The 24,108-nt window shown below is 34.1% G+C and overlaps 2 protein-coding genes and 1 long non-coding RNA gene across 6 annotated transcripts; 1 reads left to right on the top strand and 2 right to left on the bottom strand.

The window, feature by feature from the left end:
- Positions 1-251: 251 nt before the first annotated feature.
- Positions 252-1,717, bottom strand: LOC128894286 (YEATS domain-containing protein 4). Of its 2 annotated transcripts, none has more exons than XM_054155943.1 (4): positions 1,465-1,717; positions 888-1,169; positions 636-816; positions 252-556 (listed from the first exon to the last, which is right to left on the bottom strand). In XM_054155943.1, the coding sequence occupies exons 1-4, from the start codon at positions 1,513-1,515 to the stop codon at positions 390-392; spliced, it is 681 nt and encodes a 226-aa protein (XP_054011918.1). In that variant the 5' UTR covers positions 1,516-1,717; the 3' UTR covers positions 252-389. The 2 variants fall into 2 exon arrangements, with proteins under 2 accessions (XP_054011918.1, XP_054011917.1); XM_054155942.1 differs by having other exon boundaries at positions 252-562; positions 1,465-1,708.
- Positions 1,718-3,019: 1,302 nt separating this feature from the next.
- LOC128894255 (6-phosphofructo-2-kinase/fructose-2,6-bisphosphatase 1) lies at positions 3,020-22,147 on the bottom strand. 3 transcript variants are annotated; one of them, XM_054155902.1, is made up of 7 exons: positions 21,709-22,145; positions 13,421-13,848; positions 9,432-9,803; positions 8,543-8,644; positions 7,266-7,500; positions 5,528-5,655; positions 3,020-4,233 (listed from the first exon to the last, which is right to left on the bottom strand). In XM_054155902.1, exons 1-7 carry the CDS (start codon positions 21,785-21,787, stop codon positions 4,177-4,179), a joined length of 1,401 nt encoding a protein of 466 aa, XP_054011877.1. In that variant the 5' UTR covers positions 21,788-22,145; the 3' UTR covers positions 3,020-4,176. The 3 variants fall into 3 exon arrangements, with proteins under 3 accessions (XP_054011877.1, XP_054011879.1, XP_054011878.1); XM_054155904.1 differs by lacking the exon at positions 21,709-22,145 and adding an exon at positions 14,048-14,325; XM_054155903.1 differs by lacking the exon at positions 3,020-4,233 and adding an exon at positions 4,998-5,324 and having other exon boundaries at positions 21,709-22,147.
- LOC128894308 (uncharacterized) lies at positions 22,074-22,914 on the top strand. Its single transcript, XR_008461494.1, has 3 exons — positions 22,074-22,215; positions 22,294-22,627; positions 22,738-22,914. It is a non-coding gene; the product is annotated as an uncharacterized LOC128894308 (long non-coding RNA).
- The last annotated feature ends 1,194 nt before the right edge of the window (positions 22,915-24,108 follow it).

Raw genomic sequence — 24,108 nt, 5'->3', positions numbered from 1 at the left:
GGTCAAGTAATCGTTTTGTAATTGTAATTAAGAATTTACAGCTCTGGTTTTAGTGAAATGTGAAACTACAATTACTCTTGTAGAGACGAAACTCTAGCATTTTTCAAGTACCTATTTTGAGTGCGCATACGGTTTCTAACGAAATAAGCGACACTTTTTTGTAATCTTATATAACTGTGCAAGATTACATAGTTACATTCCTTTAACCTTCGCTGAATTTTTGTATTCATCATATCAAAATGATGATACACTTTTAATATCAGCTGTTTTATTAAATTAAAAATCACCTAACAATGAATCTATTTACATGTTAATCAATCGTAAAAAATCAGTTGGATTCGTTTTAGAATTGATCATATATCTTACAATTTTATTGATAATTTTTTTAATTACGCAATGGACAAACTGCCGCCAGCCTTTGAAATCTTGGCAATTTCTTCCTTAAACTTAGCGATTGTCTCTTTTGCTAGCGTTAATTTTTCTTTGAGATCTATAACTTCCAGTCTTATTTTGTTTCTTGCTTCCATTACTGCTTTCATCGTGGATTCTTTTTTAGCTTCAACTCCACAATAAAAAATATAATTTTATATACATATGTAATAATATATTGGTATTGATAGTTCCTATATACATACAGTCTGTATTATGACGCCAGACGCCAAGAGTTACAGGTCTACCAGATGTCAATAAATGTTGCATCAGTGCTGTCGGATCTTGAAAAACTATTTCTTCATAAAATTCAGAGACTAAGCTCTTTTTGCCCATTTGTATGTCGGGTGTTGTTTGGAACAGTTTTAATATATGATATATAGTTACCTATTTAAAATACAATTCTTTAAATGAACATGTTTTTGGTTATATTACCTGTATTACAAAGATGTACTCACAGGACGTTCGTTAGGATCATGAAAATATATTTTAATGACAATTTCAAATTCTCCCCAACCAGTCTCAGTGAGTTCGTATGGTGGTTTTGTCATAATACGATTTGGGTTATTATAGCTTTCGTGTAATTTGAAATGAACCTTTTTTACATATGTAGACATATCTTCGTTATGATACGGTTTAACATAAACTGTCCATTGATGAGTGTGTCCATCCTCTTCTCTCTTTTTGCCAAAGTACCGAGCTATATTACCATACACTATGGGCTTCACTATCGTAACTCCCTATAAGAAAGTTCAACGATGTTACAGTAAAGATTGGTTATCCCAGATTTGATTACTCGAATGATCAATTATTGAAATGCAAATTCAGATATGCGTTTATATGATAAGAGTATTGTAAATGCTATGCTAACACTGTTTAAATGTCTATTATCTTGACTTTTACTAGATTTGAAACACTCGAATAATTAATGTTCGTCTCCAATTCGAAAATTTCTTTCGCAAATGTGATAAGAGTTGTAGGTTAGAAATATAAAATCATCGTGTATCTTTTATAAATTTTATTAAAACAATGTACCTTTATCCTGCCTCCAGAGTCGGGACCAAACTCATTGGTGGTTGCCATCATTCCGATTAGTTGCAGCTTTCGTCACATTACATTTAAAAATAATGATGAATATTGCAAAATGTCAACACAAAGATGACATTTTCATTGGAGCTACTTTGGCGTCACCTGGGCGTCATATCGAATGTAAACATACGTGATGTGAGCACGGACATTATGTTCCTATGAACTTCATAGTATGAAGAGCCGGCGTTGGGGGGGGGGGGGGGGCGCGGTCGGGCAACAGCCCGGGACGCCAGATATTTGGAGGCGTCGCAATCCGGTATCCCTAGTATACAAATATACCGATATACAGAGTGTCCCAAAAATGTTGTAACACCTTGAAAGAGGTGGTTCGGGAGATGATTTGAAACAACTTTTTCCTTAGCGAAAATGTTGTCGGAGACACCTTTGGAGTGGCCGCGGTAGCGTATGAGCCTGGCCACCTATCGCGTAGTCTACGCTCAACCGACATACTCGCGCTCTGATTGGTCGGGGTTTTCGCTTAATATCTCCTCAACGAAACCTCTGACAACATTTTCGCTAAGGAAAAAGTTGTTTGAAATCACCTCCTGAACCATCCCTTTCAAGGTGTTACAACATTTCTGGGACACCCTGTATATACCCCTAAAGGGGCACCACAATAATCTTGCCCGGGGCGCCAATATTGCTAAAACCAGCCCTGTTCCTATGTCCGTGGATGTGAGAGAATGTTTATTAATTTCATGGCATTTTGTTCTATTTTATTGCTTCGCTCTAAACATTTGAGAATTTCGGGAAATCTCTTCTTTGTTACAATGTAAAATTCAAAATTATACTAGTTTTACAAATTTTTATGTAATCTATTTATTAGAAAATCCTTCAATGTCAGTATTATTGTACTATGTGGCTTATTTTTTGTTCTCATTATGTAAGTCTTTAGTATTACTCAAGTATTGCACATATTGATGTATTATATTACAGTATCAGCAAACTAACGAATATAATTATATGTTCATGGACTTACGGATCAAATTAGGCATAATTAAAATGAATTTTTTTAAATATATAGTTAACAAATAGTGAGAATACGTATATGTTTGCATATTACATAAGATGCAATAGTGATGAACATAACGTCAGATGGATAACCAATCATAGAAAGCTATCTAGATGACAAATGTTTTGTCGATACTGTAAATTTAATTTTTGTATCATCAAGTTCGATCTTTTGTCAGTAAATGACAACAGTAATCATTATTGCATTTCAGGTATAAAATATAAATTCTTTAAATATTGTATTAGAAGATTTTCAGCTTCTATAAATCTCATTTTAGCATCATGAACACATTAATTTTTATTTATATTATTTACAACCTTCGCTAATATTGTAATAATAATGTAAATTATCTGAAACAGTTTTGGAAAAAGTTGGAGTTATTCCGCACTCATTGGTCAATCCTTGATCTCTCAAACCGATCATAATTGTAATCTCCGAGTTATTCATTTATACTTATAGTAGGGATTTGAAATTAAAAAATGCAGAATATTGTTTTCAAGTAATTGTATTTCTTCTGTCATGAAAGGTATTAAAAAAATATGTACACTTCTCTCGAAATAAATTATAGTCCAGAATGTTTCCTATTCGTCTTTCATGTCATTCGATCATCTTAATAAAAACATTCTGATGAAACCTATTCCCTCATACCGGCAACTAGATTATTACATAAGACGATTAACTTTTGTTTTGAAATATAGTATGATTCTTGGTCAAGACAATAGCTTTTAAACACGTCAACATCTAATTATTTCCTGATCGACGTATACAACTATATCAGTTAACAATTGTCGGAACACAGTACCGATAAAACACTTCTGTAAAATATATGAAACGTTATTATATAAACACTATGTATGTTTGGGGAAATATCTTTATAAATCAACCATTAGTTTTGTTGACGACTAAATTTATATAACCCTCTATCGCGTAAATCGCAAACCTAATGAAAACAAATCTTGTAAATTTAGTTGGTGAAATTTCACAGAAACTAAGCATAACGTTTTTTAATGTAAACGTCTAATAGCCATATATGTAGATTCAGCCATTTATTAGAGTGAGTATTCATTAATTTAAAAGCTAATAAATAATTAAGGAATAATTCTTTTTACGAAGAAAAAAATAAAATTCATAGGATAGAGAGTTAAACAATGTGAAGCTTTATGTAAATCGCAAGACCTAATGTAATTTGAACCTTCGAATGTAGCCGTCAGGACATTAAATTTGATATTCGTTAAAATTCCAGATTGAAATTGATATACGTAAGTGGTTGCATATGCGCTCAATGTTCGCAATACTCTCCCCGTTAGTCAGTTATTTCACTAAATCTCTCTGCTCTTCCAGAGATGAATTCGTAAAGGTATAAAAGTTAAAATGTGTACGCACGCTTGTTGTAGTACTAGTATACGACGTGTACGGTTCGAAAACAGAAAAAGAAAGGTATCTTTTGGTCGCGTGATTTGTACAGGATACATTGTCGGATGCCGTTGGGTATGCTTTTTATCTAAATTATACGGAGCGTAAGGTAAAAGAGGGGATGCGCGTTGCACCGAACGTGCAAAGGCAGCCAGCTGCCAAAAGAATGCGTGTCTTCAGCATCTCGTAACGATCACAAGAATTAGTTCTGCACTGCTATAACGTCGTCGTTATCACGTGTGAAGCAACTTTCCTTTCCTTCGGAATTGTTCCTCTAGATATCCTGGGATCTGAAAATAGTTTCATAAGGACCGGTTATAACATTTGCGTGATAGTCCACGGATACGCTAAGAAACAGCTACTACTCTATTACATCTAGATTAACAAAGAAAAAAGAAAAGTGTTTGAGAATAAAAGAATTTGTTTTTATTTTGTTGCATATTCATTGATAACAGTATTTCGAACAAATATAATCATTGAACTTTTTAGAACGATATTTTGTTTAGTTTATCAAAACCACTGTCCCCATACATTTTTTTAGAACATTTCGAAAGTCTGTGAAAGAAAAGAACGAGTACTATATATATCTTATCTTTTTATTAATTTACTCGCTTTATATTTTATAAATGTATTCACTCGTCTATTGTACATATTCCAAAAGAGGCCTGAAAAATGTATGAGGTGAAATGTTGAGTTTTTTCTTTTTATTATTTATTCGTTTTGACAAATTAGAGAAAATACTGTCCTGGAAGATGCAATAATTATATTTTTTCACAGCACTGTTATAGAAGAGGAAAAAAGTATGTGCGCGTGTTATCAAGCAATGTTTGAGTGACAAATTCTATAGTCACAGTGTCGTACCGCTAATAGAAGATGCACCATACACGTTCATATCACAACATGATAGACAAAAGTGTTTTGTTCAACAACGGATAAACATTCACAGTACTTATTCGCTACGACGATTTACATTCCACATAAACAAAACGTTTACCGCAAAGGATACGTGATTTATATTTAAAAATTATCGTAAATACGACTCCTTAGTGATTCATTGCGATGTTGTCCTTTAATTATAGATGTGTACATTCATGTTTTCTTAAAACGAGGCGGATGTCTAGCTTGTAACATGTAACATCCAGCATCTTATATATTTACATGGAACTGTTATTATGTTACAACAGTACAATAATATGTGCGTGTCGCAACGTATTAGATTGTATTCGTATGGTTGTATACTATTCTAATGTAGAGAAATGCATGCAATGCGCAATTTTAATTTGCAAGCTTGAAACTGAAGAGAGTAGATGACTTTAGGACACATTAGATTCAATATTAGGTACAAGAAAGAGATCCCAATCCACTCTAATGGTCAGGCATTCTGGGAACATTAAAACAAGAAACATAAGGAACTGTGGTATTTTATTGAGAGCAGTAGGTAAGTGGAAAATATCTTGGTTTGTTATTTTTCTTTCTCTTTTTTTCTTCTTTTTAAATCTTTGGACAGCATAGTACACGTATGCTTGGGATAGATCTACAATGGGTACAGGACGATTGCTATAATTCAATTCTGATCGTGTCTACCTTTGGTTTCGGCCGGTGTGTGTTCACTGCGTCGATGGGTAGTCGAATGTGCTCCACTTTACAACCGTAGGCAACAGGTGTTAATTTAATTATAGTGTGTAGCGGTACTTGTAAATATGGCAATTCGTCTGTAACAGAAACACAACAATGCGATTACGAAACAGTTCCATTATACTGATTCTTGATGAAATTTCAGTCTCATATATACAGGGTGTCCCCTAATAGGGAGATGTAAGCAGTTGAAATTTATAGGTGTCACTTCTAAAAACCGTCCACATATTAAGAAACACAATTTTTATATTTTAGTGCGACAATCTATGAATAAATGTTTAACATAATTCAAACTTGCCACCTCCTTTACATTTACTTTAACATTTTTCGCAAATATCGAAGCGGTCGAAAACTTTTTGCCTGGTAGTACATGTATACATACATATATAGAATGTTTCGTTTAAAGCGGAATAGTTCAATATCTATTTTACTGAATTTATTTAGTTACTTCAGTTCATTTGAACGGTAGAAATCAACTCAATCAGCGGCCAATGTTTCCACTGCGGCGTCACGGTCAATGGGGCACGGTGACATTAACAAATTTGTACATCGTACTAAAATAATACTATAGACGTGGCTAAAATTTCAAATTAAAATCTTACATACTCATAAAAAAAAAAATGATTAAGAAACCACACTTTTGACGCGGAGAAAGGAATTCCCCATTTAATGTGCCCATTGAATATACTCCCTTGTTAGATGCTTACCAACTGTAAAAGTTAGTTTTAATAGTTTTTTAGTGCTATTTGTCACCTAGTTATAACCAGCAATGCATATTTTACGTTACTTGTTATATTTAGAAATTCACCTTTTGCAACAATATGTATACTATTCGTTTGAAAAGGTGAATTATTGTTTGAGTTTGCCAATGATCGTAAATTATGTGGCCTAGACTCGCCTAATCAAAGAAACGTGTGTAATTTGTGAGGGTAATATTATGTAAACAAGAATCGAGATGCCTTGAACTTCCCGTTGCGCAAACAACTGCGTCGTGCCTGACATCTGTCTCCGTCCATATCTATTTTCTTATATCGTTTCAGCATTTACAAATTTACATATTTCTTGCTTATGCGTGTTTTTGCTCTGGAGCTTTTGTAAACATACATTGTATTACTTTTTCTAATAAACAATGATAATTAAGCATGTTAATATTAATACTTGCTAAAAGGACGTTCAGCATGACATTTTTTTGTTTAACTTCTTTGTAAAAAGTAATCACATGATTGTCAAAGGTTTATCGTTGTTTTCGCAATGATGCAAGATCATTATGAAAGACTCCAAAGATAACTGCTTGTGAGATGTACATTCAATTCGGAATCAAAATAGTTTGGTACAAGCATTTATTTATGTAATTCTCTTTATTATTTCAATCTCAAAATAGAAGTTTGAAGGAAAGATATCGAAACTAGGATACACGTCAAATTTTAATGAATCTTACTCTCTACGTAGGTAAATTAATATTAGTAAAATATATTACGAAAGGATTCGATCAATGTTTCGCAGATCCAAAATACTGGTTTGCATGTTATCCTTGAAAATGTTACATTTAATACAATAATTTGTGAAAAGATTAAACAACTACTTGATCAGACTATACTTCGATTTTATATTCGATCGGGGTCGTGAACATTATTATACGCAAAAACACGAGCATAACATACGACTTTTATCAATTTATTATACTCACCCGCACTCTTGTCTAGGAAATAAGCTAAAAGGCATCGTAAAACGGCTTGGTGACTGACAACCAGAACGTTACCCTGCCGTTCTAGCTCCATTATCACCGGTTCCAACCTCGCGACTAGATCTTCATAACTTTCACCTCTCGGATAACGATAAGAAAATTTATTCTGATCTCTTGCAGCGAAATCTGTCGGATACTTCTCCGCAATTTCCTCATATGTCATTTCTTCGCAGATACCCTATGCATATTGTGTCGTTTAATAACTCGTTACGAAGCGATCTTTTTATTCGTAATATCTAGCAATTGCTTTGCTCGAGAATGTAAACATTCAGTATGGTAAGTAATCACTTCTTATGGTCGAGAGAATGATACAATTAATACTACTTTTCTACCATTTACAACTTTATGATTATATTATTTAAACCACTAGAAGTAATATTACAAGTGCATGATTGACATTAATTCAAGTTTTTAGGGTGTAAGCTGTGTTCTGTGGATAAGATACTCGAAGTTTTACTAGCATGTCTAGCTTCTTCAGAGGTCAAGTAACACAGTAATATATTATATAATATATGGGATTGGTCAAGTAAGTGTGAAATAAGTTTGCTTCGTGGCAAAGTTATAAACATTTCGAAAGTAATAGAGGAGCGTTTGAACACCTTCTTCATTATAGACAATTTTTTAAGATATCTTGGGAACTAATCATATTATTACCACTTTACTTTAATACTTTTTTTCGTAGAATGGCGAAAGGATTCAATCTATGCAAAAAATATACATTTCTAGTTACAAAAATAATGCAACTGTCAAATGCACATGCACTAGTGGACTTGTAACAAAATTTTCAAATATAGTACTCTTTGAACTTATTTAGCCAACCCTGTATATTTATAAGAGTGTACCATTCGACCTCTGAAGAAGCTAGCTATAATACTAGCAAAACGTCAAACTGTCTTATCCAAAAAACATGTTTTACACCCGAAAACCTCAATTAGTACCATCGATGAAGAATCAGAGCATATAAGTTTCAAGTATGTTATTATAAATATAGTTAACATCATACCAGCTTCACAATTATATTATTGGAATTAGTATTATAAGAAGTTAGACTTCCAAACGTTGTGTTAGACATCGAATAGTTGCCCTAAAGAAGATCTTTGTCGTGGGCCAGAACACTGACAAATAAATCTTTATTTCTGTATTGCTCTCATGATCATAAAGATTCATTACTTTCCTTACCATATTCTATCTTTTAATCTTCCTTTTTCATGTCAGCTTACCGCGTCAATCTCATTGAGAGCTTTCCACCTTTCTTGAGGCGCATCCACGTCGCTTGCTGTTTGGATGGTCCTCTTTAGCCAACTAGTCCACACACGCAGTCCCTGTAATTTATATGGTTTCAGTCGTAGTCAGGCCAAAAGGCAAAATAACATTTTTAAACTTTATATATATATATATAAAAAAACCTATTGTATAATTACACATAATTAAATAATGTAACCACTATTTACACATAGTTAAATTTTGTGTATTATCCATGGTTTTTGGTTATTAAGAAAAATGTTAACAATGCTGATTGCATTAATTTTTTTGGTGCATTCATTATACCACATTTCAATATGATTTATGTTTTACTTATTGATTAAAGGTCGCGGTTAATATATACCATCTACAAACTATTGCTTAGTTATGGGGAATTATATAACAAAGTGTAATGAAATATCAATCTGAATAATTTCAATATGAATTTTATAACCTAAACTACTAATAAAATTATGTTCTGGAAGTGTAACAAACCAATTTTCATTGGATCGCATCAGTCATGTCTACAAGACAAATAACATTTATTCGACTGTATTATGTTACTCTCCGTATATTATATACCAATAATAGTAATGTTTTAAAAACATTGATGTATGATATTCCCTTTGTTGGAAGCTCTAGGACAACCAATTATACATTTTAAGAGTATACGAACTCTTGTTAAGGGGGCGAAACATACTTTTATTTTTCATTTATCAAACACAAATACTCTGTCTGGGTTAAACTTTGGCTCAGGGGCCCATTTTTGTTTTGAGTTAAAGTTAGAGTATTTTTTTCTTTATGATCTAGGCATCGTGACCCTATTCTAGATGTCTTTTTCGCTTACTGCTTTTATGTACCCCCTACCTGTATATCCTGACTAGTAATGTAGTTGGCCAAAGCTTTGGCGTATTCCCAGCCTCTGTCGCTCAGTTCCGAGTCCCCGCCTATCTTACCTTCAAGGTTCATCACGCTCTCGCCGTGCCTGGTTAAGTAGATCGTACGTGGCACTATGTGGATGTTCATGAGATAATAAACTATCCTACTTTGTATATGACCTTCATGCTTGTGGACCAGCACTTTCTCGCCAGTGTTGTAAATCTTCATAAAGGACAGATCATTCTCTTGGTATTCGTCCAACGCCTGATACTTTTCTTGGTAGTGCTCGATTCTCATCATGAAATCAGCCAGTACCTCTTCCTTGTTCATGTTAGCATAATCGGGACTGCTCACTTTGACCTAAACAGAGAATACGTTTCAGTTAATGAATCGTTCTTCATATGCGATTTAAGACATCTATTAAAGGATATCCATACTAATCCATACTTGATATTATAAATGCGAAAGTAACTCTGTCTGTCTGTCTGTTACATAAAATAGATTCACGTTGTTGAACTGTCAGTCGAACGCAAACGATATAAAATAAATAGTATTCCACCCAGGTGAAACCGCAGCTAATAAATAATCTTCTATCTTCTATCTATTTATATCTATATAAATAAAATTGAAGTAACTTTTTTTAAACTCTTATATGACTTTTCGCATCTTACTAAACACAAACACGCTTTTGCAAAATTTCTGTCTATTAACTATTTGTTCTGGCTAATCTCTGGAACTACTGAACCAATTTTACCAATTTTTTCAGTAATAGAAAGCTACATTATCCCTGAGTAACAAGAGCTATGTTTTATTTTGATAAAAATACGTTTTCAAATTGAAATTTAAAAATTTGTAAATCAGGACGGATGAAAAATAACGCTTGGCTACTTTATCAGCGTACGCTGCCCAAATATACTATAGATGCAGTCTTGCTGCGCCAGCCGGCTACTGATCGGCGTAGATGTTTTTTTGACGGCGCGATTGACGCGTAGCTCGACGAGACGAGTCATATTGTATAGAATACAATAGAATAAGAATAGTACTCCACGTGGGTGAAACTAAGTGACACAGTTAGTACATATAGATGTAAATTTGCAGATGGACTTCCATCACAAGAATTACAAGTCATTCACTTCTCACGCATTTTTCCCAGTTTCTTTTACATGTTCTTACATACTAATAAAGAGTTATTAAACATTTCCCGAACATATTACATAGTTTTAAAAAAATCAAGTGACTGCTTAACTCATGTGGAATAATAAACATCCACTGTATTTCTATAAACAGTAATAATATATATGACGCAGGGAAATGATAAAAATAGAGATTTGATCAAATCCCTAAGGTAGATGATCAATTCACGGGAAATGTTAAAATAACAACTCCGTAAGATCGTTTCCCTAAAGAAAGTAAGTGATTTGATCAAACCCCTTAACTGTTTTAACGAAAAGATGAAATAGTATGACTTGATCAAATCCCTTAACTGTTTTAGTGTAAAAATGAAGTAATATTGTTTAGATATTGAAAGTATTTATTTAGTAAATCATGCGTTATTAAACGTAGAATAAGTAATACAACAATACTCATAGAAACATAAATTATTTATTCGAGACTAATTAGCAAAAGAAATAGGTACTTAAGCTGATATTTTAAACAACAAAAAGAATATTTTTAGGGAATGTAATTAATAAATAATTTATGTTTCTACGACTATTGTTGTATTACCCTACTTTACACTTAATAACGCATGATTTACTAAATTAATACTTTTAATATCTAAACAATATTATTCCATCTTTTCACTAAAACAGTTAAGGGATTTGATCAAATCATTTACTTTCTTTAGGGAAATGACCTTAAAGAGTTGTTATTTTAACATCTCCCGTGAATTGATCATCTACCTTAAGGATTTGATCAAATCTCTATTTTTATCATTTCTCTGCGACATATAGAACAATATTAGAACCAAATAACGACAATAACAATCCGAAGATATTATCTAGTAGACAATATAAACAAATAAATAATATAATCTACTAAATAATATACACAATTAGTAGGCACAATTCCGTTCTATGTAGTAAATTTGCGTTGGTTGTTCTTACGATATTATTGTAGCGAAGTTCTTCTCATACTGTACAGATTCGCTGTTTTAAATGTTCCTTACTTTGTATTTGAATAGTAGAAACTATCGCCTGTAAATAACCTCATAAAAAAATATCAAGTGGTGGCAAATCAGAGGATCGTGGTGCCCAAGCAATAGAGTCATGAGTATCCAACCAATGTTTTCCAAACTTTAAGTTTAGGTAATTACGAACGATTCGAGCATTACGAGGTGGACAACCGTCTTACTGCAAATAAATACGCTGCTGACTATCATCTAGAAGCTCTTGCATCGATATTTGAAGTTGCGTCGAAAGAAAATTTAAAACACTTTGAGATGTTAAAATTTGCTCATAAAGATAAGGTCCAAGTAGATTTTCCGTTGAAAATTATGCTCTCTGAACCAGTGAGGATTGCCTTTAGACCAGAAATGATAATTGTGACGGTTAATTACGCCATTAAGAAATTTTCATTTCTTTGCCTTCATGGCCATGGTACACTAAATCGTTGAATTCGTCTTGACACAGATTATACTATTGTTAAGTCAAAAATACAAAGTGCCATTTAAAAGAATGAAGGTGATCTTGACAATACTAAACAAATAGTTTGTTCGGCCTTTTTTTATTGTAATGTATAGCTGCTCAACGTTTGTTTAAAATATTTTTCCGTTAGATTATTGCAAGTACTTGAAAAATCGTGAAAAGTGTTATGTAGCAATATATATCTGTATACCGCTATATGTTTGAAATGCGACAACCACGTTTCTTTACTTGTGTTGATCTTAAGCAGCCAGTTGATTTTGTTCGTACCAATTTGATCATTAATTTCATCAGAAATTTGATCATTAATCATATTTTCTATTTTGAAAATCAAATAACCACCAATAAGTGTAAATGTTCGGTAAGTATATAGTAAGATGATAAGTGTTTCGCGATGAAAAAAGTTTGGGAAATTTTGTTATTTCAATTTGTGCAATTTTTTAAAGTCGTTAAAATTACTTTACACGCAAAAGTTATATATCATTTTGTAGCTTTTGAAAAACACTTTCATATTTAATTATTAGCTACATTATTTTATTGATCGTTTATTGTTTTCCTTCGCTTTAGTAAAATGAAAAATTTTGAGATTCGAATACTTTTACGTCACTACTGGAAGCAGCAAAGAAAATATTATATTCTGTAGCTTTAAACTCTTGCTTCCAGTAGTGACGTAAAAGTACTCGAATCTCAAAATTGTTCATTTTACTAAAACGAAAAAAAACAATAAACGATCAATAAATTAATGTAGCTAATAATTAAATATGAAAGTGTTTTTCAAAAGCTACAATAACTAGACCTGCGGATCTTTATGCATTTATAGGAAATTTGAACATGCAAGAAACTATAAGATGCAAACAATATGCAGAAATATAAAAAAGATTGAAAGTAAAGTTCGTGTTATAATATTTGCAGATAAACTCCTATTATAAACTCCTATTTAGGTTCAATTTTTGTAGGCACGCTCGCGAAGATTTTATTTTGCATAAAGATCTGTAGTGTATATATTAGGTTGTCCTAAAAGTTCGTGCCATTTATACTTCTATTTCTCAAATTAATATGCGAAACATACTTTTAAGTGTCACAAAAAAAGATAATCTGTCTCATTTCACAATAGTTTCTCACCTCTCTCACATAGTCATTATACTGTTACTAGAAAATTTCTATGGTTTTTTTTTATTAAATTTCAACACAGTCTTCAGCACGAACCTATAGGATGACCTAATACAACTTTTGCATATAAAGTAATTTTAATGACTTCAAAAAATTGCACAAACTGAAACAACATAAAAGAACGCATGAACATTTGGTTCTGGGAATAGAAGAAAGGATCCGTACTTCCATGATATTCTGTTCAACAATCTCAGGATCGTCGCAGACAGATTCGACAAAGAAAAGTTTGAAGCCCATCTTCTCGACGACGATATCCCTGATGAGGTGGCGTCTCTCGACGGTCGAATTGGTCGCGTCAAACACAGCCACTTCGCCATCACCACTCTCTAACCATTGGCAGACGTCCTTCAGGGCATCCATGGCGCATTGGGTACGTATCGCCATAGCTTTTATATTGTCAGGACGGAAAAACTCGTGGCACTGGTAAGCGGTGGTCGCGTGTCGCCTGTACTCCCCGAGGTTGAACACCTTAGTATTGATGCCAATCCAGTTTAGGTATCTGCACAGTTTCTTGGATATATACGTTTTGCCGCGGGCCGGCAGGCCCACCATGGCGATTACATGCGGTTTGTTCACAAAGTTCGCTCGTTCACCTAAAAAAAAAAAGAAAAAAAAAAAACGGGTAAAAAATGAGAAATCCCAAAATTTTTTCATAATAAGACCACCCCGGAGACATGCTCTACAAGATGCAACAGGTTTCATTCCGATTGGTCAAACCCTCTTGGCGTAATCGAGTAACATACATAAAAAAAAAATATATATATATATATATATATACAAAAATAAATATACATATCGAATTGAGTAACCTCCTCCTTTTTGAAGTCGGTTAAAAATCAACAATCAACAACCATTGTCATCGTGATGTTAAACGTTCAATCAGTAGGCCAATGGGTAGAGAATTAAAACAGCGTTTTTGTGACAAAAATAGTAACAGCAAACCGATTGTGCAATTACACAAAAGGGGATGCCTAGATTAATAGGTTAGGTAGGTTAGGTTAGGTTAGGTAAGGTTAGGTAGATTAATTTCTCTGTGGGACGGGGAATAGAATACGCCCACAGTAATCCCTGCTTGTCGTAAGAGGCGATTAAAAGGGACAGGACAGACTGCGGGTTGTGGCGCCCGCAATAAAAAGGTAAGGTATATTAATAGGTCAAACATCATTGGTAAAACATCTATATATTTTTCACTCCCAACTCTGTTCCGTTTTCTTGTTATATAAACAATTTAATCCAAAAAAATCGTGATTATTATCGTTTTTTGATTATAAATTTTAAACTAATGGAGCAATATCAATGCTCTACAGAAATAAAATGTAGATGATGAAAATACCTACAGAATGAGATCTCGAAGGTCTCGATCGGATAATGAGAAACGGAGAAAAATCAGAAAAACCTGAAAAATCAGCGTTTTTTCAAAAATTCGCAACTCCGCCATTTTTTTTAGCTGAAGCGCTGGCCTTTTAGGGATAAGTAGCGATTAATGCATTCTTAACTGATAACTTTTTCAATAATGATCCAAATTTCAACTTTTTTTTTCAAAATTTTTGTTCTTTCATGTACTTTTTAGAAAAAAAATATAATATAATTTTTTTAAGTATTTTTGAATGAGATTTTTGAGTTTTAAATTTTAAATCTCATTTTCCAAAATGAGTGAATATTTTGATTTTCGTCCAAATTTTGTATAGCAAAGCTATTATTTTTTTCCGAATTTAAAAAATTTTAAAATTTCTTTTCTTTTTATTAATCATCATGAATATCAACTTCCGTTACTGTATATTATTTTTCTAATTATTTTTGAATAATTTCTACAATTTATAATGATAAAGAGGTGTATAAAATCAATCAATAGTCAATTTATAATCAATAAAACAAAAATATCTATTTATTTTCATAATTTTTTGAAAAATCTGATTGAGGTTGAATTTTCGATGTTATTTTTAGTTATAAAGTATTTTTTCTCAATAATAGTATGAATAATTCGTAATTAATGTTTCAAGAAAGCTGCACATTTTTCTCATATGATGGCGCTGATGGTTATTTCTGTTCCTCTACTGTTCCTATCCGTATTCTAACCTACATTTTTGTGCTTACTGTTTACAATTGAATATCTACTTTAACTTGTTTTTCATGTTTTCATTGAGTTATTTATTATAAACAATACAATTTAAATAATAATTAAAATAATAAAATTTATTATAAATAATAAATAACAGTAACGGAAATTGATATCCATAATGATTAATAGAAATAAACAAAAATTCAAATTTTCAAAAATCCAAAAAAAATAATAAATTTGAAGGTCTCACGATCGGACCGATCGACGAAAACTTATAGAATGAGTAGTAGTTTGCTATAAAAAATTTTGACGAAAATCAAAATGTGCACACACTTTGGAAAATGAGATTTAAAATTTAAAACTCAAAAATCTCATCCAGAAATACTTAAACATTTTTTTTTATATTTGTTTCTAAAAAGTACATGAAAGAACGAAAATTTTGAAGAAAAAAAAGTTTAAATTTGGACCATTATTGAACAAGTTTTCAGCAAAAAATCAAAAAAGAGCGATTTTTTAAAAAATTTGATATCTTTTGAACGGGTAATCAAAAAAATCTCAAAATTTACCAGGAATAGTTTTTCGTCCTAATAACATTTATTAGGCGTTGACGTACGAAATTTTTCAATTTTCCAGTTGTTTTGCTAAATGTAAACAAAAAAATAACAAACTCTTCATTAAAAAGCCATATTGTTAATTTTAACAAAAATTGGAATGTGCGTAAATTTACGCCGAAATAATATATTGCGTTTCGTGATATTTTGAAAGCTTTTGTAACAATTATATCCAATTTGCCCAAATTGTGTTCACAAGCTAGTCATTTAAAAGAAAACTATTTTTTTTAAAATGATAATAGGTTTTTTTTTTAATTCACATAATGGTACAATGAAATAAACAATCTTATAATAGTCGACTGTTTACTTTTTTTGATTTTTCTGTTTAAAAAAATCGTATACTTTATTGAGCCATTACAAATTGTAACCTCTTAATAATATATTTCATAACAAAATAATTTATACGCAGCTCATGCTTCGAAGTTGAATAGATGTTTATACGTTATTCATATAGCGAATAACGATTGATTAAAACTTTCTTACTTGTTATCTAAGTGAAAAATGTGTTCTACTGTCTTTATAGGTATCTTATAAATAGATTACATTACTCTGAATTAAGGGGGATAAGGTATGTTATTGGATTCTCGTGGCAAACACAATTAACTGGTTCCTATCAATGAGTCCTATATCACATGCTATTGCGTGCACGTAGCGTGCTTTTTATTTACCGTCACGTTATACAGTATGTACAGGGCCGGTTTTAGCAATATTGGAGCTGCGGGCAAGATTATCTTGTCGCCCCTTCAGGAGTATATACAGGGTGTCCTAAAAATGTTGTAATACCTTGAAAGGGGTGATTCGGGAGATGATTTGAAACTACTTTTTCCTTAGCGAAAATGTTGTGCGGGGTTTCGTTGCGGAGATATTAACGGAAAACACTGACCAATCAGAGCGTGAGTATACCGGTTGAGCGTAGGCTACGCGATAGGCGGCCATACTCATACGCTACCGCGGCCGCTCCAACAGTATACGCGTGCTCTTATTGGTCGGGTTTTTTTGTTAATATCTGCTTAACGAAACCCCGCACAACATTTTCGCTAAGGAAAAAGTAGTTTCAAATCATCTCCTGAACCACCCCTTTCAAGGTGTTACAACATTTTTAGGACACCCTGTATATCGGTATATTTGTATACTAGGGACACCAAACTGTGACGCCCTCAAAAATCTGGCGCCCCGGGCGGTTGCCCAACCGGGCCCCCCCCCCCCCAACGCCGGCCGTGACTATGTACGTTGAAAAATATGGCGGCGTAAGTCAGGACGAGATAGATCTTCTCCACAAGATAAATTGAAAATTCAGAGTAAAATTTTCTCATACCATTCTAAATTTATGAAAAAATTAATTGTAATTATACTATTCGATGAAAGAAAGCTTTCGCACAAAAACTCTGTGCCACGTTTTTTGAGTCAGTTTCTTTTTCTTGAATACAGGGATAACATTCTTGCATACTATGTAATTTTATCTATACTGTAAGTACGTGTGTGTATACACTTTTATTTATATTTATTGCTTTCCGGTTCACATACTGATAGTATTGATACTGCTAGCCTATGTATGCCGTCATTTTTGACGTCAACAAGTTATCAGCTCTAAGTTCGTAGCCGTATCAAGCAATTTATTATTGTTAAACGCTATTTACACTTCATAAATAGCGTTGACTGGTCACAAGCAATTTCACGCTTTAATTTTACATTTGTAAACTCCTCGCATTTATTTTTTAATATATTAGTTTTTTTCTTCGACAGTAGAGTATATTTTGTTTAATGGTCTTAAAATCGTACACTGCTGAGTAACTTATTACTTATGTCTAAAAAAACATTGAATGAGAATAAAATATTATTTTTTAATAAAATTTGTTAAAAATAAATAAGATAGCAAAATGTACGAATTTATAACAAATTCGTAATCTACTATTGGAGGTTTAAATATTATGAGCCTTATTCTTAACGATTTCCTCAAAATATTTATAAATCGTAAATAATTACGGTGACTACAGTTTGCTGAATAAAAATCAAATGTAAACCCAGAAAAATCTCTTTTTCTTCCGACATAAATTCTATGGTCGAGACAGAAGCATTAGCGTATTCGAATTGATTTATTGATCTTCGACGAGACTCGCTCGATATGCATTAGATTTATGCGAGATCAGAACGCTACGGCGGTCCAAGGAAATTTACGCAATTCCTGGTTTGTGCTATTAATGACCGCTTGCCTATTTTCAACAACTCGATATTTAAAACAAATCGGATTAGGAGAAAAAGGAATCTTGAGTTTCACGTATATACTAATCGACGACCTTGATAAATAACATCGGCGCCGTATCAGTCGTTGCAACACACGTATAGTGAATGACGAAAGTATTCATACTCCCTTAAGAATAAATACGCGATATAACTATGAAAGCGGAATGTATGTATGTAACGGTCAGTTTATAATTAAGTTTTATGGATTTATAGTAAATTTAAACGTGGCATAACAAAATATTGACTATAAAAATGCTAATTATGTGTAGTATCCGTTGTATGATGGAGATAATAATGTTATAAGGAGTTGAGTCTTTCGATTGGTGTAACACGAGTGACTACCGATTGGTAGAATGTGGCGTTGCCAGTACCGTTCGACCAATCGGAAGCCTCGCGCCGGAGCCGTCATGACCTTTTGTGGGGCCGGGTTCAAAAATGTTGCGGGACTTGAATTCACATTCAAATCCTACACTTAAATTTTACAACGAAGAATTATTTATTTACAAACGCTGTTACATATTGTATATTTTTTATAAGGCGAATACTAAATAATAATACTTTGATGATTTTTGTCACTCCTTTAAACTGAATCATCGCTATTAAAAAAATGTCTTGCATCTGTTAATAGTATCATCATTCTATAAAAAGTTAATCAAAATCGGTGCCTTTTAATTGGGTAATTTTCGTAAATCGCGAGGCCGCGTTCCAGCGAACACGCTGAACCTGCCTTGCGCCGGCCCTGCCTCGCGTTATACGTGCACCTTGACCTCGCGACTCGTACTACGATTCATATTGTATACAGGGTGTCCCAAAAATGTTGTAACACCTTGAAAGGGGTGATTCGGGAGGTGATTTGAAACAACTTTTTCCTTAGCGAAAATGTTGTCAGAGGTTTCGTTGAGGAGATATTAACGGAGAACACTGACCAATCAGAGCGCGAATATGCCGGTGGAAGCGTCCGCGGTAGCGTATGAGAGCGGCCACCTAGCGCGTAGCCTTCGCTACCGCGGCCGCTCCAACGGTATACGCGCGCTCTAATTGGTCAGTGTTTTCCGTTAATATCTTCTCAACGAAGCCTCGGACAATATTTTCGCTAAGGAAAAAGTTGTTTCAAATCACCTCCCGAACCACCCCTTTCAAGGTTTTACAACATTCTTGGGACACCCTGTATAAATTCTTAGCTTTCTCGCATTGGATAATTATTAACAGAAAAGTGATAGTAATCAAAACGTTAATTAATAGAGTTTACACGTCGATAAGGAATCTATAACATACAAGGAAGCATTGATGCTTTTGACGCATGGACATCGTGTTTGCCGCTGGACTTAATAAAAGTAAACATTTTGTGTTATCTGTCTCCGATTGCGAAGTAATCCGTTGTAGTCCAACAAGAGTGTGTAAAACGCATGTCCACTTTTCATTGGGGTCCAATCTTCGAGATTAATTTTATCAGCACGTTGTTGTTTTTATTAATCGAGCAAAGACCAAGGTACAATCGCGGTGAATTTATTGGTGCGTCCGAGAAAATATACTCGTTTTGCTCTCATTGTCGGTTTACAGCAGGGCCTGTTTTAGCAATATTGGCGCCTTGGACAAGATTATCGTGGCGCCCCTTCAGAGGCTTAACATTTTTAAGAAAAGAAGACAAGGTAATAATATCAAACGATGAATCTGTATCTAGATTGTAAAGATTGTTAAACTACAATATATAGCAGCTTTACTAATCTACACCGGACTGCGGCGCCCCCAAAAATCTAGCGCCCCGGGCGGGTGTCCGCCCCCCCCCTCTCTAACGTCGGCCCTGATTTCCAGTAAAAGAAAATTAAAGATATCGGTTGCTTCTTAGTAAGTGAATGCAAAATTTGTGCAAGAACTTCTTTATATCGACATTGTGCCTTTTTGGAAAAAAGAAATATTTTCAATTTAAATTTAGTTTGGTATTAATAATTATCATTGATCGGAAGTTACGTATAACGTGTATTACGTTAATAATGTTGAATCAAATTAAACCGGACATTTTTTTCCAATTAAACTCTTTATTAAATTAAAATGGACAAGATTCTATTTTTATTGTAAACTGAAAACAAAATCGTGTTTTTACTGGAAAAAAAGTAACTTACAAGAAGAAGCTTTTTTGTACGTATGTTGTTATAAATTTACTTTAATAATAATATAACATACCTTATACATTATTTGCTTTTAATAATAATAATTATCATGAAAAAAAAAATTTTAATTGAAACATCAAAATAAGATTTTTGGCTACATGAGAAATCGATCGCTAAGGACTCACTGATATTTCGTTCGAAACAGTGAAATCAAATTATTTTATTACCTGTCACTCTTAGTGTACAGGATGTCCCAAAAATGTTGTAACACCTTGAAAGGGGTGATTCGGGAGATGATTTGAAACTACTTTTTCCTTAGCGAAAATGTTGTGCGGGGTTTCGTTGCGGAGATATTAACGGAAAACACTGACCAATCAGAGCGCGAGTATGCTAGTGGATCGGCCGCGGTAGCGTATGAGCGCGGCCGTCTAGCGCGTAGCCTTCTCTATGCGCGTTCTAATTGGTCGGGGTTTTTTGTTAATATCTCCTCAACGAAATCTCTGACAACATTTTCGCTAAGGAAAGAGTTGTTTCAAATTACCTCCCGAATAACCCCGTTCAAGGTGTTACAACATTTTTAGGACACCCTGTATTTTTTTATTACCGAATAAATCATTCTGTGGGTTTCTATTACAGAAGAAACACTTCAGTGTTCGCTTAGTTGAAAAATCGATTGTTTACATGATTGATTGCGAGTATCGCTTCATTCTGCCGAATAATGCATAATTCATAATCCAACCGAACAGAAGAATTCGACTGAAATTTCGTTTTACGCGCGAATGTTCACTTGTTTCGTCGCTTGCGCAGATAAAACGGCATTAATTTGAAAGATCAATCATGCGTTAGCAAGGTCAAGAACGAAGGCGATTCGTACAATGTCAGATACAACTTTTTCATACCGGCTTCAGTGGGATTTCGCGTACCACAAAGCATGAATCAGTCAGTTAACACGTCCCCCTGTCACATGTATACAGTTTACTATACACTACAGTAATGCGTATCGTTTATTATGGACGTGCTACACGCGGTTCAGTATGGTGCATCTTTTCAGGTTATGTTCTGGAGAGCAATCAATTACGATTCAATGGAACACGTGAAAGACACAATATGTTTACTTATTTTCAAACGGCTATCCACTTTACATGAGAATTCGATGATAGATATATTTATTCTGTACTCGAATCGATTCAATTGTCGATTGTTTTCTTAGCGAAATTTGCACTAATCGATACGAAACATTCGTAAAAATGCGGAGAGAAGGATAGAGAAACGAAATTTCCACGATAACGAAATATTAGGAACGCTAGAAATAAAACATCTGCAAATTCGATCGTTACTCTTGCTTTTTCAAATGAAAAAATGTATGGATCTATAAAGTGTGTAATATTTATGAGAAATCGATTTATACGCAATCGTAGAAAGACGGAATCTTACCTCGAATAGGGAAGGGTTTCGTTTGAATGGTGTCTGAAGTCGGTGGTGTGTAATGCATCTCGATTTTCGGATCGGTCATCCTACGAGATACTGGATGTTTCCTTCTTTGCTCTCAACCGAGTGTCACAGACAGTTGTCCCGTCGAATCTGGCACGCTAAGGGTAAGAACACTCGAAGAATTTCAGTCCCGCCAGGCCTACCGTGCACTACGTACGTACGTGTCGTTCATTAATCGCGCATGGATACTCGTGATAATCTCACTGTCATTGCAGTTCCATCGTACGATTCGTGTACGTTACCATAACGCGACGAAGTTAATTCGACATCGTCGTGAAAGAATCATAAAAGAGTACTGCGCTGCGAGCGTAGAGAGATCGAGAGCGATAAACTCACAGACAAGCGAAGGACAGAGAAGGGAAGAGCAACGTTCGCAGGAAAAGTCCGAAGTTTAATACGTGCCGCGCTACACTTCAGGTTTCGAGCTTGGTGATTATTATTACGTTACACGTGCGTCCGTTGATTCTTGCCGCTTAAGGGGAAAATTCCCAAAGCCAATTTATCCTTCCTCCTTCTCGGCACACACAGGGCCAGCGTTGGGGGGGGGGCACCACCCGGGGCGCCAGATCTTTGAGGGCGTCGCAGTCCAGTGTTCCTAGTCAGGGCCGGCGTAAGGCAGATTCAGCGCGTTCGTCGGAACCCGGCCCCGTGTTTTCAGAAGCCCCGCGGTCACAGCCAACTCTAGTACTAGCCATGCTGAGAAACGTGGCAACGCCGCTTAAGTCTAGATCGAGACTACTATTTTCCAATATGAGTCTTGTGCTTCGTATCATAATTAACAGTTTTTTTAATAGAAAACTGTACTAATGTACACCATTTGTTATTAATTATGTAAAAGTGGTATATAAATATTATGACTATAGTAAGTAAAAGTAGCTTAAAAGTATATTACTATCTGCAAATGTAGTATAAATTTGATGGACTCTGAAAGTAGTTTGATGTTATGATGCATTAAACTTCAAATATTTACAGTGGTTTGAAGAAAATATAAGTGTGAAGAAAGATAAAACCTTCTTTGGACCAAATTGAAGTGTTTTAAAATTAATAAGAGATATTTTTAACTTAATACAAACGTGAAATAGACAAAATTGTTAGTATGAAGTCAAAGAGGTTAAGTGAACGCGTGGAAGAGATGAAGGGAAGCTACCCAAGGAATCCTTGTTCCTCCAATGATGCTGCGACAAGGACAGAGATACAACAATGAGGAGAGACAAGGACAGGGCGATAGGCTGCTACATGATTTTTCCATGTAGCTGATCAAGTTGTTTGAAGGGAAACAATATTTTTTAATAATTTTTTTTTTTTAAATATTCCTTACACTTTGGTGCACGCAGCCCCAGACACCGATTTTGGTGTGTATGTATAAGTGCATGTATAAAAATATATCTATAAAAACGTACACTTTTATTGTTTATAAAGTTTTAAGGCCGAAATTGCAAAATTGGTTCCCGGAGCTGCATGCGGAGTGGTACCAACAATATTTCGGAAAAAGAATCGTGAGAAAATATTGCTTCTTCGCTTCGAACAACTTGATCAGCTTTGTTCCTATGAAATCTTGATGATTCGTATGGCAATATGGCTGCTTCGTTATTGCGCTTTCCATTACGGCGCTGTCGTCGTCTTTTCTGCTATTATTATATCGTCAGTCTACACCTTCGACCATACAGTACATGGACCGCTCAAGCTATAGCATGAAGACTGTATAAGGAGATCTAACTCCCTAAGAAAGTTACTAGAAAACTTTTAGCAAAATCCCGAATTTGAAGTTATGAATATTTCGTCCACTCGCGGGGCAAGTGCGCATAGACTACAATATACAGAGTGTCTCAAAAATGTTGTAACGTTGAAGCGGCTGCGGTAGCGTATGAGCGTGGCCGCCTATCGTGTAACCTACGCTCACCGGCATACTCGCGCTCTGATTGGTCGGGTTTTTTTGTTAATATCTCCTCAACGAAGCCTCGGACAACATTTTCGCTAAGGAAAAAGTTATTTGAAATCACCTCCTGAACCACCCCTTTTAAGATGTTACAACATTTTTGAGACACCCTGTATATATGTCATATGTATATGATAATATATACAATTACAATATATTTAATGAATAATTTCTTTCCAAATGCGTCATCTATGGAAAATATAGGAAAATAGGAATTATATTCTTGTAAGCTGTAGGTCAAGAATAGTAAGGTGAAATGTTCCTATCTTATAAATAGCTAGATCTCTATACTGACTCTACTCAGTATAACTCAGCACAACTCTTTATACTGATAATAGTTCATAGAACACAAAGACTGAATAATGTAAGGATAAAAGTGTTCAAGAAAGATAAGACTGTTAACGGAA

This window comes from Hylaeus anthracinus, unplaced genomic scaffold (genome assembly GCF_026225885.1).
Source record: "Hylaeus anthracinus isolate JK02 unplaced genomic scaffold, UHH_iyHylAnth1.0_haploid 3, whole genome shotgun sequence".
NCBI classification, from domain to species: domain Eukaryota; kingdom Metazoa; phylum Arthropoda; class Insecta; order Hymenoptera; family Colletidae; genus Hylaeus; species Hylaeus anthracinus.
Note: the sequence above shows the minus strand (reverse complement) of the source record. Positions and strands in the feature narration are given on the sequence as shown.